At 42.2% G+C, this 18,773-nt stretch overlaps 1 protein-coding gene across 4 annotated transcripts in view; it reads right to left on the bottom strand.

Annotated features, from left to right (window-relative positions):
• Kitlg (KIT ligand) overlaps positions 1–18,773 on the bottom strand; it is a 79,811-nt gene that overhangs the window by 31,292 nt on the left and 29,746 nt on the right. For all 4 annotated transcript variants that reach the window (XM_051172662.1, XM_051172663.1, XM_051172661.1 and 1 more), the window contains exon 2: positions 12,172–12,285. In XM_051172662.1, coding sequence (XP_051028619.1) covers positions 12,172–12,285 — 114 coding nt within the window. The remainder of the gene's footprint in view (positions 1–12,171; positions 12,286–18,773) is intronic.

The following is an 18,773-nucleotide window of genomic DNA, read 5'->3' as shown; positions in this document are numbered from 1 at the left end:
GATGCTGACAGACGTGCAGGCTGGAGGGCTATTGTTCCAAGCTGAGCCTGTGAGTCAGGCAAGCATCAGAAGGATAAGGCTTCTCTTTTAAAAAGTGGACACTGTAGAGTTTAGTTAGGAAAGTTTGGGTTCTGTGATAGAACTCAGTACACTTACCTTGGCTTAAGCATAGCATGCTTCGCTCATCTGGCTAGCTTCTAAAATGTTCTAAGATGTTTGAAAGCATCTAACACATTTATAGCAATAGTCGTGGTATCAGTGAGTAACCAGTGGGCGGGGAACTGAGAATTTGGAATTAAGCTAAACTAGCTTGATTTCTTTCATTTACAAAACACATATCCTGGTACCTGTTACTAGTTAAGTGAATGTGCCAAACACAGTAAAATAGCAAGCCATGTTTTGTTGTTGCTGCTGCTGCTGTTTCTTTGTTTAAATTAAAAACTAGTTAGGAAATTGGTTTCAACGGTGTATAATGCCTTTATTCTGTGTCTGTTGTCTTCGTGGTTCCTATAGGAAGCAGGGATCACATACTTACAGGTATAGGTTATCTTTTATAAGCTTTCTATAACATAAGACATATGCTGCTTCTTGGTGTTGCCAATAGAATCTGAAAGCAACTCGGTGAAAAAATGCTAGTCAAACACAGACATGGTCAGAGCAGAGTCCCAAGGTAGTGTTATTGCACCTCTCGTTCATTTTAGCCTTGGTGGACAAATTTAACAACTGTTCTTTCTGCAACTCATGTGATGATTATTAGCAAAAGGGGCCCAATCGTTTTCAAGTATTTATGATATTCTAGGCACTGTGCTCGTGCAAGTGGCATTATCATCTCCCTAATATGGTATCTGTGATTAACAAGCAAAGAAATTGAGACTTAAAGAGACCAAATCATTTGGAGGAAGTCACTAGATTCTCGCTTGTTATGTGTGAACTAGAATTCAGGTTCCTCCAATAACAGAAGGCTCACTGCAGCCTGGCTCAGTGCTGCACATGTTCAATTTTTTTTTTTTTTTTTTTTTTTTTTGCCTCTCAATCATTGGAACAGACTGTGCCCAGTAGTCTACATGTAAAACGCTACATAGTAGCCTAGCATGGTGACCCATGCCTGTAATTCTACTATTTGTGAGGGTTAGGGGCCAGATGGTACATGAAATTCTCCTTGTGAATCTCCACCATTTATCCACCTCATGCTAGTCCCAGTAACAGTGTAGAAGAGTTTTCAGTGTCCACTGTAAATACCCCTGGGCTCCTGTAGAAGGTGGCGCATTTTTTATCTCAGGAGTTAACGCTATGCTTTACTTTTCTTCTTTTCATCCAATTTTTCCACCATGCTTCTTTTGCCTTCTATACGCTCACGCCTAAGTTTGAAAAGCAAACTGACCTAGTCATTATTCATAAGTGCCACCGACAAACCTTAACAGGCACAAGACTAAGCAGTTATATTATAGGGCATGATGGACTAGCCATGTAGGTTAAAGTCATTCCGAGAGGAAAATACACCAAGAAGTAGTGAGTATTCCAAACACAGGCTGCTGAAGATCCAGTTTAAGTTACATTTTAAAATGGAACTTGAGAATTAGTATTTAAAAACCGTAAGATCAGGGTATATCAAAAGGACAGAGATATTGGCCAACTTCATTTTATGAGTAATCAGTACATAAAGGCTTATTTAAAGAAGCCAAAGGAAGCTCACAAAGACTTCTATGACCAGGAAGGACACTAGCATCTCTCAATGTCAGGGGAGGACGTAGCTCCGTGCTGAGCTAGTCTACCTATATTTGACTTCTGGTAGGACTGAAAAAGAAGACTATTTTTGAATACAGCTTTACAAATTACAGTAAGTTTTCATACAGTCACTGTTGTAATTCCATGAGATGTGCCTTATTAAGCCTGTTTCACAAATGAGGACAGGGGTGGGGGGGAAGGATGGGGATATGGGAAGTTAAATGGTACCTCCAAGGTCAGAGGCACCAGGAACACCTGAAGGAAGGGAGAAACCCTGACTCACTGAGCTGGTGTCTGCACACTGAGAGAGCCACAACGCTGGCTCTCTCGTTAGCACTTGGCTTTCTGTGTTTGTTTTCAAATACCTTTTGAGGAGAATTTGGGGGAAAAAACTCAGCTGCAGATATTTACTATCATTTTGTGAATTATTGTATTCCTTTCTCAGTATTTGCAGTGTGCTGATCAGGACTGAGAAAGCACGAATAGCCCTGCAATAAATTCCACGTCTCTGATGTTTATTGATCACTGGGGGAAGTTGTAGAGAGAAGAGAGAGCCTTCAACCTGAAAGACAGATGTTGCTTAAAGGTGTGCAGTTTGAAGTTGGGGCCAACAGCACTGGTTCTGAAGACAGCCGGTTTATATTGGATGCTGGCCCATCTGCTAACTCAGTTGAAGTTACTTCAACTACTTCCGCTTTCCTTTCCACACACATAAATGGAAATTAGACTAGAGTGTGGCTAAAGATTTGACGATGATCAAACAACTTACACTAAGTGCTGGCTGGGCATGGTGATGCATGCCTTTATTCTCAGCACTTTGGAAGCCGAGGCAGAGGGATAGCCATGGGTTTGAGAACCCTGAGCTACGTAACACTTCTCTATGCTTCCTAGGTCACGTGACAACCCTGTCTCTGAAGTCCACAGCAGAGGAAAGGAAGGGAAAGGAAGTAAAGGAAGAAGGGAAGGAGAGGAGGGGTGGCTTAGACGTGGTGTACGAATGAGTGCAGTGGAGTGGGACATAGTGAACACAACAATACCATGTGTAAGGTGAGGAATGGGAAGCCTGCGGTGTATTTGGCACACTAGCTAGAAAAGAGCTATTGTGCTAGAGACACACCAGAGAGTGTCACCTGCATGCTGGGCTAACAGGTTCCTGTGGGGGGCAGCACCATTCAACAGGATCAGTGGCCCTTAGGCACATCGCATTATCTCCGTGGACTTTCTACTTGGCCTGTGAAAGAGGATTAGGTGGATAATTACTAAGATTAGTATGGATAGACTTTCTGGCAAGCAGGGAAGGAACAGCAGTAAATTTAGGATGAGTAGTCTAGAAGAATGGATGAGAGACCGGAGAAGGACAAACAGAGAGTTTACGGTGCCACTAGGGAAGCGCTGGGCATCTGCTCAACATTTACACAAGAGGATGGAAGTCTCTAGAAAATCAGGAGCCGGAGCTGGGTACTTGCGGTGCACACCTGAAATCCTCGTACTTCGGAGGTGAAGAGAGAGGATGCAGACTACTTGGAGGGAAAATGAACTCAAGCAAGCACCCCCTGGGCTATCTGAAATCCCACTGGAAGAGGGAGAGATAGATGAACCGAAGAATCAGAGAGGTTTCTTCTAGCAGCTGATGGGAGCAGATACAGAGACCCACAGCCGAACATTAGGCAGAGCTTGGGGAACCCCAAGAATGAGGAGAGGAAGGATTGTAGGAGCCAGAGGGGTCAAGAACACCACTAGAACATAGCTGACAAAGTCAACTAAGCAGGGCTCATAGGGACTCACAGAGACTGAAGTGACAACCACAGGGTGTATGGCTCTGTGCTAGTCCCTCAGCATATATGCTGTGGTTGTTTAGCTCAGGGTTTCTGTTGGGAAGTCCTAAAATGGCAGTCAGGTTGTCTCTGAGTCTTTTGTCTGTACTTGGGACCCTTTTCCTCCTACTGAGTTCCCTCATCCAGTCTTGATATGAGGGCTTACGCCTAGTCTTGTATCTTATGCTGTATTTGGTTGATATCCTTGGAAAGCTTGCTCTTTTCTGAAGAGTAATGGAGGAGCAGTGGATCTGGGGGAGATGGGAGGTGGAGGGAGGACTGAGAGATAAGTTAAAAATAATAATTAAAAAAAGAGAGATGGAAGAAAAGAAAGAAAGAAAAGGGGAAATAAGGAAGAGAAGGAAAGAGGGAGAAAAAGAAAAGTGGGGGGTTTGCCTAGATTCCCCAGAGGTAACATGGTAGTGGTTAGGGCCACATAATGCACTAACTGTATTAGAAGGACCCAGTTTTAGCCTTCCTTAGATATCTGAGGATTGACCATATTCAGCAACATTGGGGAAAAAAAAAAAAAGACAGCAAAGGGGAACAGTTTTCGGAAAGGCTCAAAACTTTGCCAAGATTTCTTCTTGGCAAGGCAAGCTGGCACTGGCTGCTTACCAGCCCCGGCAGGTATTTGGACTCAGGAGAAAAGAACACAAAGTCAGGACACTTAACTCCATCCCTGAGTCACTGATCTAAAATGTCTGGCTCGTACAACACAGATGTCATCAAGGTCCCTAAAAGTCATGTAATCAGTAGACAGCTAAACACCTCTCAGTGTTTCTCCCACATCCACAGCAGTTACTCACGATTTCCTTTTCTCAATCTTTCTGGGAAAGAAGGTCAGGATCTTTAGTCTCATCAGAAGCCATGGCTGTGCAGAGAACACTCAATGCATCCGTCTTAGTTCACTCTTGTCCAGCTTTCTATAATGTGGCTTTTGGTCCTCATACAGACTTCAGAAAAACATTTGTCAGTGCTTTTGGACAAATGTTTTTCACATTAGTACTGCCTAAAGTCCTAAGTAACTAGATCAGCTATCATTGATTTTTGCTCCCAAAGGTATCTGGGTGGTTTTTCAGAGAAAGAGAGAGAGAGAGAGTGAGTGAGAGAGAGAGAGAGAGAGAGAGAGAGAGAGAGAGAGAGAGAGAGAGAGAGAGAGAGAGAGAGAGAGAACTCAATTATTTTAAAAATTGAGATGGATTCAGAAAATTTTCTGTACCAACTATCATTAGTTCAAAACAACTAAATGGAAGTAGATAGATAGGTAGCATTTTTTCCTTTTAAATAGAGCAGATTGATTCTTAAAAAATACTTTTTTCTGTGGTTAAACTATGAAATACAACCCCAGCATAAGGTCATTTTTAAAAATCTACTTCACGATGCCATAGTTTGAATATAGCTTGTTTCTGCAAAATGAACAGTGGAACTATTTTTATTTTTTGCCTTTATTTATAACCCCCGCCCCCACATGTATGTGTGCATGTGTTTGCATGTGTGTGTTTGTATGTGTGCATGTGTAAGTGTTTATGCATGTGTGTATGTGTGTCTGCATGTGTGAGTATGTGCATGTGCATGTGTGTGTGTGTGTGTGTGTGTGTGTACACGTATGTGTGGAAATCAGAAGACAGCTTGTGGGATTCAGTTCCCTCTTCTACCTGTGGGCTCCAGGATTCAACTTAGGCAAGCATCTTTGCTCACTAAACTAATTCTACAGTCCATCTTGTTGCAATTTAACTCCCATTATGAAACATGGTGGGAACATGTGAGACCTTGAAGTGGTAGGTAAGACCCTGTCCTTAGGAATGTGGATTATTCTCTTATTGTAATGTGCAGAGTAATGGGCTATCTCGTGTGTTTGCCATATAAGCCAGTTTGACAAGGCTTTATCTTTGCTTTCTGTCTCACTTTGTGGTACATTACCTTGTCTTAGGACTCTGTCAGACAGAGCCATCAGATACAGTCTTGGGCCAGAACTGTGAGCCAAATTAAAACTCTTCATAACTTGCCAAGTCTGAGATATTATGCTATTAGCAACAGAAAGAGAATAAAATACATATATATGCCTTATGACGATTCCAGCTAAGTTACAGTAATTGATCTTCTAAATGAAATAGCATCCCAATCACAATAAGAGAAGATGCTTCAGGAAATACATTCAGTGTATTACCCTGGTAACTCATAAACAACAGATGAATCATTTACCTCAGGCTACTGGCAAGACAGTATCAATTATAAACACCCATCTACCTCAAAAAACAGTTTGAGAAAGACAATTCATGATTCAGCAGATATCTAAAGATTAAACAGAACAGCTAAGAAGAATTAGAAATTCACATTTAATTAAATTCCGCCAAGTGAAAGGAAAAAGAGAACCACAAATAAAAAGAAGAATAGGGAGAACAGATGGGAAGAATGCACTCCAACTATTTCAATATTTGGACTCCTTCCCACATGTGCAACTGACAAGCCCTCAATATCCTAACTATCCCTAGAATTCTTCAAGTTCGGTTCATCCTCTCCCCACATACTTGACCCTTTCCTTAGGTAGGTCTGAGTTTGCCATTTAAAACAAATCTTGCAACACTTTTCAAAAACAAAGCAAAATGTTCTGTAAATAGATGAACTATTATGCTAAGTAAACATGCCAGAAGGATTTCAAATAAAAACCATGGGGACCATAGGGGCAGTACAGAATGTTCAAGAAGAAATTAAAAGAAAAAAAAAAGTAAAGCTATAAATCTTGTGCTTCTTTGGCATGGGAATCACCCAAGCAAACATACTTAAGGTCTGTGGGCACAATGCAAGGTACCACTTACTGTAAGCACTGAGCTGGTTGGAGAGTACAAAGGGATGATCTCCACTGGAGAAACAGCTGCAAGCACAGAGCAAAAACCTAATGCCAGCTCACGTTTCTTGGCGTCACAGAAAAGCACCAGGGCTACAACCTACAAAGCCAGGCCTTCTTTTTCCATACAATTAGCTTTAGTCCAGGCAAACCTGATTTATTCTAGATGGTGCAACCTAATGAGACATCACTGTGGAATAAAATAATAATTAAAAAAAGCTCAGAAGGGCTTCCAAATTCTCTAACCATATAGATGATCTTCTTGGGGACACAGGCTTCTCTGAGAAGTGAGGAAAGCAATATATACACAGCCTCCTCAGAAACGGACATAAAAGATGGAGAAGAACGATTTAAGAGTTTGAAATGTTAAGGACTCTAAATCATGCCCATGTCTCTTTTTTCTTTTTTTTTTTTTTCAAGATAGGGTTTCTCTGTGTAGCCTTGGCTGTCCTAGACTCGCTTTGTAAACCAGGCTGGCCTTGAACTCACAGAGATCCACCTGCCTCTGCCTCCCAACTGCTAGGATTAAAGGTGTGTGCCACCACTGCCCAGGCTGTTTCTTATTTTGGAATTCAGAAAAGTGGATCCTAGAAGGGTCTAGTAGCTTGCCTATAGACAGATGAACAGGTATTCAATGGTATTCATACTGCCCTGTGTCCCCATCTTCCACCAAGATGTTCTGCCTACCATGGTTTAAAAGAAATTCTGCAATTTCCGTCCCCACCGCCCACTCCCCATAACCTCAGTGGTCCCTCCTGTTGAATGAATCAGACTTAGGGATTATCATGAGAAACACTTAACTTCTTTACAAACACAAGGAATAGAGAGGCAAACCTACATAAGTCCCATAGCTGAGGTAGCTGGGAGAATCACTAATCCACTTTCATTTTCCAGGTTTAAGCTTCTTAAACTTATGCCCAGAAGCTGCACCTCAACACTTCTGCACTGGGGCCCATACAACTTCCCAAGGGACCAGTGGTGCTGTTCTTTCATATCCTACCAATTTTGGTTAAAGCAACGACTTTGGAGCTTTCTGTCAAAAGCTCAAATCTGCGTCAAGACAAGTTTTATCTGGAGGCACAGATCTATAGACAAAAGTCAGAGGGCTGGGTGCCTGGTGGAACCTCTGACAGCTACTGTTCCTGAAGACACCCAGGAACTAGTCTAGTTTCCTTTCTTATGTATAGTTTTATTAGATACCCCCTGCTCTTCCTTCTCCATCCAGTACCACAAACACCACCACATGTGGCTGCGCATCAGAAGGTGATCCAGACACTCTTCTGTTTCGGTTCTCTCAATTATTTAATAAAATTAAGCACAGCTAATTTATTATAAATGGCAAGAACACTGGGGCAGAAAGAAATTATGTGATAATAGCTGCCTTTAAAAAAAACCCTACCTTATTTACTATATACCACAAAATTGAAAAGTAGAGATAGCAATATAAACTCAGATCTACCAGTGTTCATTATCTTAACCAATGTGCACATTAGCATAGATTGGACCCTATGCTATGCAGTGAAATTTTAAAAAATTAATTACACTTAGTGTGTGTGTGTGTCCGCACTCATGCACATACATGTACACGGCCATGTGCTAGTGTGTGTGTGTGTCCACACTCATGCAAGCTCATGCACACACATGTACACAGCCATGTGCTAGTGTGTGTGTGTGTGTGTGTGTGTGTGTGTGTGTGTGTGTGTGTGTGTGTGTGTGTGTGTGAGCCTGAAGGCAACTTTTGGATATCACTTCTCTCCCTTCTGCTATATTGGAGAACCAGGGATAAACCCTGGCTGTCTGGCTTGTCATACAGTTCCCTTACCTGCTGAGCCATCTGCTGGCCTCACTGTTTTTGTACTGACACAGTGGGACACTCACACTGTAATTCAGAGAACTGATCTGCCATACTCGATCAATAGCTCTCTGTGCTCAGGGTCTGTTTTACACATTTTAATTTCCCTCTTCTATAAAATACAGGCTGTGACTCAGTTACAGGAGATCTTTGGAGTCCTGCTTTTCCTAATTTGATTTATTTTCAAATGTCTTAATATAAGACATCCAAAAATAAAAATTAAAAAAAAAAAAAAAAAAAAAAAGACATCCAAGAAAACATATTGATTTCACTAGAGAAAATTTTGCATGTTTTCCCCCTTGAGTCAAGTGTTGGATGGCAGAAAAATCTTTCTTCTTTGTTCAGTGATTTAACATTTGAGCTCCTCGGAGTAAGAAATTGTATCTTACTGTACAAACACACTCTTCCTGTACAAACACCCCCTGCCCAGGCATTCAGTTTGTCTTTCCTTCCTTCCTTCCTTCCTTCCTTCCTTCCTTCCTTTCTCCCTCCGTGTCTCTCTCTCTCTCTCTTTCTCTCTCTCTCTCTCTCTCTCTCCCTCTCATCTCCTCTCTCTCTCTCTCTCTCTCTCTCTCTCTCTCTCTCTCTCTCTCTGGTTTTTCAAGACAGGGCTTCTCTGTGTAGCATTTGTCCTAGACTCACATTTTAAACCAGGTTGGCCTCCAACTTAGAGCAATCCTCCTGCCTCTACCTCCCTGAGTGTTGGGATTACAGGAGCGTGTTCCACCACACCTGGCTCCCAGGCATTTACTCTTCTTCATCTTCTTAATGTTTTTGGAATTTTCCTTAATGTATCAATTGAGTATAAAAAGGTAATAATCAGCAGATAAAGGCAGGCAGAGAGGAATCTTAGGAGGTGTTTGTAACAGCCACTTGTGCTACTTGGAAACCCCACTTGGACGTTCTACAAGAAGTGGTGCTTTTTTGAGTCATGTCCCTTGGACACTCGGCAACAACACTTAAGTAGTTTCTCTTGAGCATTGTACTAATCTTCATATGCCCAGCCTGTGGTCAGATGCACCCTCATCTTCCAACAAATGGACCACCTCTCGTTTAGATGGACTTTATTTTATGTGTATGAGTATTTTGTCTGCATGTATACCTGTGTGCTGTGTGTGTGTGCTTGCTGCCAAGGAGGTCAGAAGTGAGCATCAGATCCACTAGAACTGGAGTTACAGAACCCAGGTCCTTTGGAAGAGCAGCCACTGCTCTCGACCTCTGAGCCATCTCCTCCAGCCCATAAGCACCTATTTGAAGCTTGTAGCTCCCCACGCTGACTCTAAGCGTCCACCAATATAGTAACAGCAGCTGCAGGAGTTTATTCTCCAGTGACCTACTTTAGGCTTGGTATTAACTGATATTCTTAAAAGTCTACACAATACAGAAGCACTTAGAGATAAGAGTTGGGACTGAATTACAGCGATAGTAATGACCTCTTGATTTTTTTTTCCTTGTAGTACTAGATATTGAACCTAGGGCTTTACACAGGCAAGTGCTCTAGCACTGACTGAGCTACATCTTGAACACGTTGTTTCTAAACTTTTGACAGAATAGACCATCTAAAGCAAACTGTTCTGTTCTAAAGCAAATCTCTTTACAGAACTTCATGAAAAATGTAGGTGCCTGGACCCTTTCCCAGGCTTATTGAGTCAGGTCCTTGGATTAGGGCCCAGTGTTTCATATGCACTACAAGCAATGGGGATGTACATCAAAGGGCAGCCCGTCCTTTCTCCAGTCCTCCAACGACAGTGAACGATGAGCATGATGGTGAGTTCTAATTGTCAACTTGAGACAATCTAGAGTTACCTGGAGAGATTGTCTCAATGAAGGATTGTTTACATTACGTTGGCTATGAGCATCTGTGTGTGTGTATGTGTGTGTGTGTGTGTGGGGGGTTATCTTGATTGCTCTAATGGGTGTAAAAAGACCTACCCACTGTGGGTGGCACCATTCCCTGGGCATGAAATGGATTAACTGAGGTGAGAACTAGCATCTATGCTTTAAGTTTTTCGTTTCTGCTGGTTGTGGGTGTGATGTAACCAGGTGGTTTGAGGTCCTGCCACCTTGACTTTCCCTGAGTGATGGACTGCGACTTAGGATGGTGAGCCAAGAATATAAAAATAAAAACCCTTCTCCCTTAGGTTGGGTTTTTTTTTTTGTTGTTAAATTCACAACAGGAAAGAAAATAGAGCAATGAGCCTGGTGAAATGGCATGTACCTGGAATGCCAGTTTTCACAAGTTAGAAGAGATCAGGCTGGTCCACACAGGGAAATCTTATTTTAAGCAACGAAACAGAACAAAACATGCGTGCGCGCGCGCGTACACACACACACACACACACACCAAAACAAATTTCCCAAATGCTTGACTTCTGTGCTAGTGATACATGTAACTCAATGATAAAGCACTTACTAACAAAATGCAATTCCTCAGACTCATATACTGCCACACACACATAGGGGTGGGGTGTCAACAACTGAACAGCTTTTATGGATATACACAGGTCTTAGAATATAAACACAAGTGATGGGATAACAATTGAGTTGTAATCTGAATAAATTAATTAGATAAAAAATTAAAAAGGAATATAAACACATATCGACTTTTAAACATTATGTCTTGGGTCACAAAGTAAAAGAAAGGGACCATGATCTATGTTTCTAAAACTAATTCCTCCTCACCCCCTATCTATCAGGGGCTCAACACTGAGCTGGAAAGCCAATAGGACAAAGTTGTATTACAGTGCTCACCAGATCTTCAAGCGCAACATACATATACTGTCAGCTTTTTTTTTTTTTTTTTTTTTTTTATGACTTTCAGTGCTAGGGAACAGACTCAGGACTTTGTGCACACTAGGCAAGAATGCTTTTAAACCTGGAATGTCTTGGCATGTCAAGGAATCTGCATAAATCGAGTGTGTGTGTCTAATTCTTCACTGGGGCTGAATTACCCAAACCCTTACTTCAGAATTCAACTTGTATTTTCAAGTTCTGTTGTGAACACCTTCCCCCCCACCCCATTCACACTCAACCCATAACCCAGTAAAGTGTAGCTAAATACAGAGCTCATCCTGTTTCTTGTATTAATACAAATAAGAATATTTTATTCTTACCTCCACATAAAACTCCTATTTCTTCCCCATTGTTGTATCACTTGTGTTCTCTAATCAATTTTAAAATAATCAGGAGCCGCACAGCTAAGGGATTTTCACTCAGTTTGCTTTTCTTACTTTTAGTTCATGTAGAACTAGGCTGGCCTCCAATTCATGATTCTCCTGTCTCAGCTTCTTGAGCCATTGCCCGGCTGAAACTTTTATGATTTTCAAATCGTACTCAGTAATCCAAGTATAAAACATCTCTCCTGGGTCACAAGAGCAGGAAACAGTGTGCCTCAGTTGCGCTTTGCTCTTGGACTTGAGTCTTAAAAGAAGCCTCAAGAGAAACAAAGCAGGAAGCTGGCTCTGACCGAGTCCTATGTGTACAGTGTGACAAGCACCGAGATGAGTGGCTCTTGGCCACATTCCCTGGGATCGATCTCTTACCACACATGGCTGTCTTTGTGCTGAAAGGTGAACATGGCCTTCGTAGGTGTCCCACTGCTCTGCTTCCTACAGGAGCAGGAAGGCACGTGGCAGACACAGTCACAGAGACAAACCCATTCCGCAGACGATGGGAAAAGCCAGTGACTGTCCTTCACAGGGAGGACAAGACCAGCAAAGAACCAAGGTAACTGTGTCCGTGTTCAAAGGACCAGTTTCACAGCTAAGGCCTCCATGACCCAAACACCTCTAGTCTGGCCATACAGAAACCCTTTAGATTCATAAACTGAGTCCTTGTCTTAGAAAACTAGGAGCTTGGGGCAGGAGTGCCCTAAACGTATAGTCAGCAAACACAACGAAGAGTCGTAGCTTCCAAAATCATTCGTTACTTACCAATTTCGTGATGTCCTTCACGTTATCAGTCACAGGATTCCCGCAGATCTCCTTAGTTTTGACCAGAGGATTGAATAGGAGCAGTAGAAGATAAATGCAGGTGATAATCCAAGTCTAAACAAAAGCAGAGACATTTCTTGGTGCCCATCAATTAAAAATCTAATTATGCAAACCAGTAACACCTTATACCATATGTGGTAAATGCAAATACACAGGAGCGGTTTGTAAAACCTGGTGGCTTAAATATAATTAAATGTCAAGCATGCAAGCTGGTCTCACCAAACTTACAAAGAAAAAGAGCAACAACAACAAAACACTCCTGGCCACAACCCTGCTTGAATCATTTATTTCAATGGTTTTACTGTTATCTTCTGTTGTAAGCTTTCTAGAGCCAGCTCCCTAGTGGCAATTAGGGATGAACTTGTAGCAGCATGTAAAGGAACTATCACTTAGTGGCAGCCTCCCCCCCCCCAAAAAAAAAGTAGGAATGCATGAAATTCATACCCTAAGGCTGAAAGGAAACGTTTTCCTTTTAAATGCAGAAAGTTCGGCAAGCAGGAACACAGCCTTGAGAGGGGGCGCACATTTAGACTGGTACTCTAGCCACACCTTGCCACAGGAAGGCAGAGAGGTGTGTCTTCAGGTCGAGGGCAGAGTTTAGCCTAACTTCTAAAACAGCAAGAGAATTACTGGGTGGAGTGAGTTTGTTAGCCACTTATAGGGAAAAGATTTCCTTAGCCAATGGGAAGATGCTTTTGAACTGTGTCAGGACATTCTCTCTCTCTGTCTCTCTCTGTACCTCCCCTCCATCTCCCCTCTTTATCTCTCCCCCTTCCTCTCTCTGTACCTCTGTCTCCCTTACCCTCCCTCTTACACACACACACACACACACACACACACACACACACCTCTAAGAAAATAACACCTTCCACCATAGATTTGTTATTTTTACACATGACTTGTTTTTCTTTCTTATAGTACATTATAGCATTTTCAGAACTTGAGCATCTGATTTACTATTTTTCTCAAGCATCTACAAAACACATATAATAAGTGCCCTGCATACAAAAATCCCTTAGTATGTGATTGCAGGATGAATCCAGGGCCAAGACAAAAACCTATTCTGATTCTCTAATTCAGTAGCCATTTACTGAGATGAAGTTTCAAAGGCAGTGACTGCAGCAGTCACCAAGGAAACGAAGATGATGAAGATGTCCTTGAAACTCCGAGGCAGGTAAATAAATAATACCTCAACCGGTGATAAATGTTTTGGGAACGCAGAGAAGAAAGCAATTAATCAATTAATCTTAAGGGGAGACAAGGGCTAGGAAAGCAGCTCCAAGGAAACCCAGAGAGAAAATGTGACTCTGGTTAGAACTGAAAAGACAAGGACTTTGGAAATACTGATAAAGAATGACCACTGCAGGAAAAGACCATAAACCAAAGCATGCGAAAGTATTTAAAGACAAGTTAGATCTTTTATGAACTAGCATTCATCCATGGCATTTTAAAATTATAAAAAAAACAAACAAACAAACAAAAGCACAGGCGCACATGGCTAGACTCTTTCCTACTTCTGTATAAAGAACTAAATTATTTTCAATGAACATCTGCACGCTGACACACTGGACCACATGATGATTTTCATTTGCTAAAATGTGTCACTACAATACTACTTCTGTGGGTATAGTGGCTTATGAATAGAATTAAAACCTCCTATTCGTCCACCACTTGAGGTCAGCTTTAGCAGCAATCCTACTTAAGTTTATTTAGGGCTACTTTGAGCACTGGTGGGGACATTCTCCTCATTTTACCATCTCTCCTAGACCACAATGAAAGGACAAATTATACACATGGTCTGTCTGGGGGGTCCCTGTTTGGGGGAAAGCTTGGCACACACATTTCCCCTTAGCATCACAGTTTTCCTTCGCGGGTACTATTTACATTAGGCCTTCCTTTTATATTGCTGGTGCTGAGATGGGACTCCTCCTGAAATTTCTTTTCTCCAAGGCCCTTTATCCTGATAAGATGTGGGAAGCCTCCCCAAGGACCTTGGTAGCTGGCTGAACTCAGCGAGAATAATGTTCATATTGTAGGTCCTAGGAAACATGGGAGCAGATGATGTTTCTTGTCCTTCATCGTGCGTCATGCGTGGTACTGAATGAAAACTGGGGGCTGGGAGCTTGAGATATAAAAGCTGCTTATTCATTCAGCAAAGAATTATTGGATACTTTATTGAGTATATATCATATGCCACACATCTCTCTGGTGCCAAGGTTATACACCAAACAAAAAGGCAAGATACCTCTACCTGCATAAACTTCACCTATAGCTCAGAGAGATGACCCATAGGCAGGAATGAAATTGTCTTACATAGCCTGTGCTAAGGTCTTTAGGAAGAGAATTGTTAGGGCCAGAGAAGAGGACTGGTATTAAAACAGGTAAAATGAGATAGTTTGAACCTTTAGTAACAGACGGACAGGATTTTAGGTTTAAACTGAGAGTGACAAAAGACCCAGGTGTGGAACAAGTGTGCCCAGTTTCACTAGGCTCTCCCATGTGGCACTTCGCAGCTATTGTGGTTTTTACAAGCTGAAAGTTTGCGGCAGGTATATATTGATCGAGGCTATCGGTGCCAATTTCCAACACCTCTGAAGACCCTCAGCCTTTTAAGCAATAAATTTCACTTTAAGTGTGGAAGTCTCCCCCCCCCACCCCTCCCACCCCCCGCTGCATGCGTAATCTGTGCGCTGTGCACACTCCTGATACGCACAGAGGCCAGAAGAGGGCACCAGATACCCTGGAACTAGAGTTGTAGGCGCTTTGTCAGCTACCCTATGGGTACTGAGAATTGAAGCCAGGTCTTCTGAAAGAGCAGCCAGTGTTCTTATTCTCTGAGCCTCGAGTAAAGTAAGTTAATTCAGGTATGTGCACACTGTTTACTTAGACATAACGCTGTAACACACTAGCTGCTCTACAGTGTAGTGTGGATATAAATTATATAGGTACAGGTAAACTAAAGACTCAGCGACTCTCGTTTCTGTGACAGTAGCTGTGATACGCTGTCTGGTATGGAACCCACACTATCTCCAGATTCGGGAGGAAAACTCAAGACAGGCAGCAAAATGCAGCTACAGTTACTCTGGTGCCTCACAGTTTCCAAGGCATCTCTAGTGTCTACAAGTCCCTGCATACTTGGGATGTGTGTGGCAATGACAACAACAAGTATCCAGGAGGACCACCACTCTAGCTATACCTTCCCAGCACAGCGGCCCTTTAGAGGCGTGAAGAAGCTCCCTGTGCTCTTACCAGGGTGGCGCTCGAAGACTCACCACAACCATTAAGCATCCATGATACGTTGCCTGCTACCTAATATCTTCAGCTGCATTCTCTTAGAAGAAATACGGGCATGCTACCGGCACATCTTGAATTCAGCGTTTCGAAAGGATTACAGAAAGGATCAAATTCCCTGGCCTCCCTGAGTCCAAAGAAAAAGCCAAACAGAAATAGCCTTTACCCTTGCCTTTCCAGGATTGCAGTACGTACGGGTGGAAACAAACTGGCGTTTTAAATGCCGGCGATCAATGGATGCCTCGTGGGTATTTCTCCCCAAAGACTGGATGGAACTAAAGTACTCCACTTACACATCTGTGGGCAACTGATGCCGCAGAAGAAAGCAGATGTCAAGTCCCTAAGGTATACTAAAGACACCAGGTTTATTTAAAGCAGCAGCAGTAAACCAGGAGCAGCAGATGGCATCAGAGAGAATGGAGAGGCAAAAATCAAGGGTACTGCAGCCCACGGTCCAGTTTTACTGTAGATGAAACAAGATTCACTGTAGAATTTTTAGCATAGGAGGGGTACGAACAGACGCTGAATTAAAATAAAACAGGAGCAAATTAAATAAGGGGCTGGGGGTGGAGTGCTTCCTAGCATGCATGAAGCCTTGAGTTGGACCACATAAACCAGACATGGTGGTGCATACCTATAATCCCAGCGCTCAAGAGCTGAGAGCAAGTTTAAGGGTCAAAGTTCAAGTTTATTCTCAGCTAAATGGCCATGTTTGAGGCCAGCCTGGGATACAAGGAACCATGTCTCAAAATAAATGCCTTAATTAATTAATCAATCAATTTTAAATACATAAGTAAGACCACCGTGATTGCTTTTGGGTAACAAAAGGTAGAAAGATTTTAGACAGGATAAAATAGACAGCAATTATAAGTTACCACGATAAACCACCAAAGAATGACAATGAAAATGCATTGATAAGAAACACTTAAGAGTCTGAACCTCTGCAAGCTGAACCCTGAGCCAGGACAATTACAGCTTCAGAGTCAAGGCAACACAAGGATTTGTACCTGAACAATGGTTGGTTGTGCCAGAGGAGATGAGTGAGAGCAGCCTAGAAGCTATACTGCACATATGTATGGTCACTTGTGTAGTCGGCCCATGACCACAGCAGGTCAGAGCAGTCAAATCTGGATTTGGGGTAGGTGATTGGTTGGGACTGGAAATGCAAATACGACCCCCTCGATAAACAGGTGAGATTCTAAACAAAATGAATGAATTAAGCCACGCTCGGATTCTAAACAGAAAAACTAACAAAGTATGGAACATCCTATAGTGTCAGGATTCAGGTGTCTCCGACAGAGGATAGGAACGCAGGCAGGAGGCTAGACAGGTAGACGTCAAAGAAGAAGGAAAAGTAAGTACGTATATCCAACAACTAAGAGCAGAGTGTGGTATCACTTGACAAGTCCCAGCACTTGGGTCTGAGGCAGGTGGATGACAATGTTGCCATGGATTGACACATGACACTCTGCCTCAGTAAGAAACAAAAACATATAAAACAAAACTTAAGAAGGAAGGGGCTGGGCCAGATATGTCAAAGGCTGAGGACCAACCCCTGGACTGAGCAACATGGAAGCCATTGGTAATACCAAGCAAGAGTTTTTCGTGAGGAAGCCTGAGGAAAGACTTGTCCAGACACGGCTTTAAGGAAGCGCGAGAAGTCGAAGTCGGGCATGGTAGCACACACGTTTAATCCCAGCTCTCAGGAGGCAGAGGCAGGTGAATCTCTGTGAGTTCGAAGCCAGAGTGGTCTACAAAGACTTCAGGACAGTCAAGGCTACACAGAAAAACCCTGTCTCGAAAAACCAAAAGAAAGAAAAGAAGAAAAGAAAAGAAAAAAGGTCACCAGAAAGAACACGAAAGTCTTTGAAGAGGTTTCTTTCAAAGGAGAGCAAGAACAATTTAATAAAATAAAGATAAAACGGAGTAGTAGTTGACAAGGAAGTAGGAGTTTGGGGCGGGGCATTTGAAAGAAAATAAAAACATCAGGATGTTTGTATGAGACTGGGGATTATACAGTGAGAGAGGACACCTGGAGATGTGGACCCCAAAAAAGGGGGGAGGGATTGTTAGAGCCACATGTCTGAGTAGACAGACAGGGTGAGATGAGTGCCTAAAATACAGCAGCTGGCTTTCAGTACAAGTGTAGATAGCTCAACAGAGCTAGAAAATATCAGAATGTGAGTGCAAACGCAAGGTTTGGCTGTAAGGGGGAAATACAGGGAATAAAGCTATTTGTTGTAAACATTTACTAAGTATTACGCATCTTGCATATCTAATAACAAATAAAATGTACCTTAAGTTTAGGTGATTTCAAAACAGTGAAACCAGTATACAAAGTCAGGTCTCTCTGATTCTAATTTCAGTCCTTTTAAGTACAACATACTGTCCCAACTACAGGAAATCTGTCAGATCATGTATGAGGACACTGCGGCATATCTCATATACTTTAATAATTTTGCAAATACCGAACATATGGGAACCCATTTGTTCCACATTCCACGCAGAGCTGAATATTCTGCACCATTCAGATGGTCACACTTTTTAGTATATGTCCTTTGATAGTTTCTTAAAATATAATTAAGACAGATTGCTGCAACAATGGAGAAATAATTTCACCTGCACAACCTCAATTTTTGCTGTCAGTCAAATTCAAAGATGCTTTGCCAGTTTTACGGAGGTGTACTTGGCTAAGGTAAAAAACCAAATTCGTGAAATCGGAGCTACAGACAGTTGTGAGCTGCCATGTGGGTTCTGGGAATTGAACTTGGGTTCTCTGGACAAGCAGCCAGTGCTCTTAACCACTGAGCCATCTCTCCAGCCTGGAACAGCTGTTTTTCAGTTTGTTCCTTGTCCTCTTTCCCATAGATGGTCAGTCATTATTCATATCATATTCTTCAAAAACAAAACAAAACAAAACAGAAAAACGTGGCTCTTTGCTAGCCTGCTGAAGGCTTTCTCTTCCTTTTCTTACTTTCTTTGGCATTTTATTTTTTGACCTAATATAATTACATCACTTCCCCTTTCCCTTTCTACCTTCCAAACCCTCCTGTGTTCCTCTCCTCACCCTTTTCCCAATTCATGGCCTCTTTCTTCATTAATTGTTATAATATACATACATGTATTTGCACATATTCCTCGATACATAAGTACAGCCTGTTCAGTCTGTACTTGTATAGATGTTTTCAAGACTGATAATTAGGTATTGCCTAGCCAATTGGTAGGCTCCCCTCTGACAAAGAGCCATTTCT

Source organism: Acomys russatus, chromosome 31 (assembly GCF_903995435.1).
Source record: "Acomys russatus chromosome 31, mAcoRus1.1, whole genome shotgun sequence".
In the NCBI taxonomy this organism is placed as follows: domain Eukaryota; kingdom Metazoa; phylum Chordata; class Mammalia; order Rodentia; family Muridae; genus Acomys; species Acomys russatus.
This window is presented reverse-complemented; position numbering and strand designations above follow the sequence as displayed.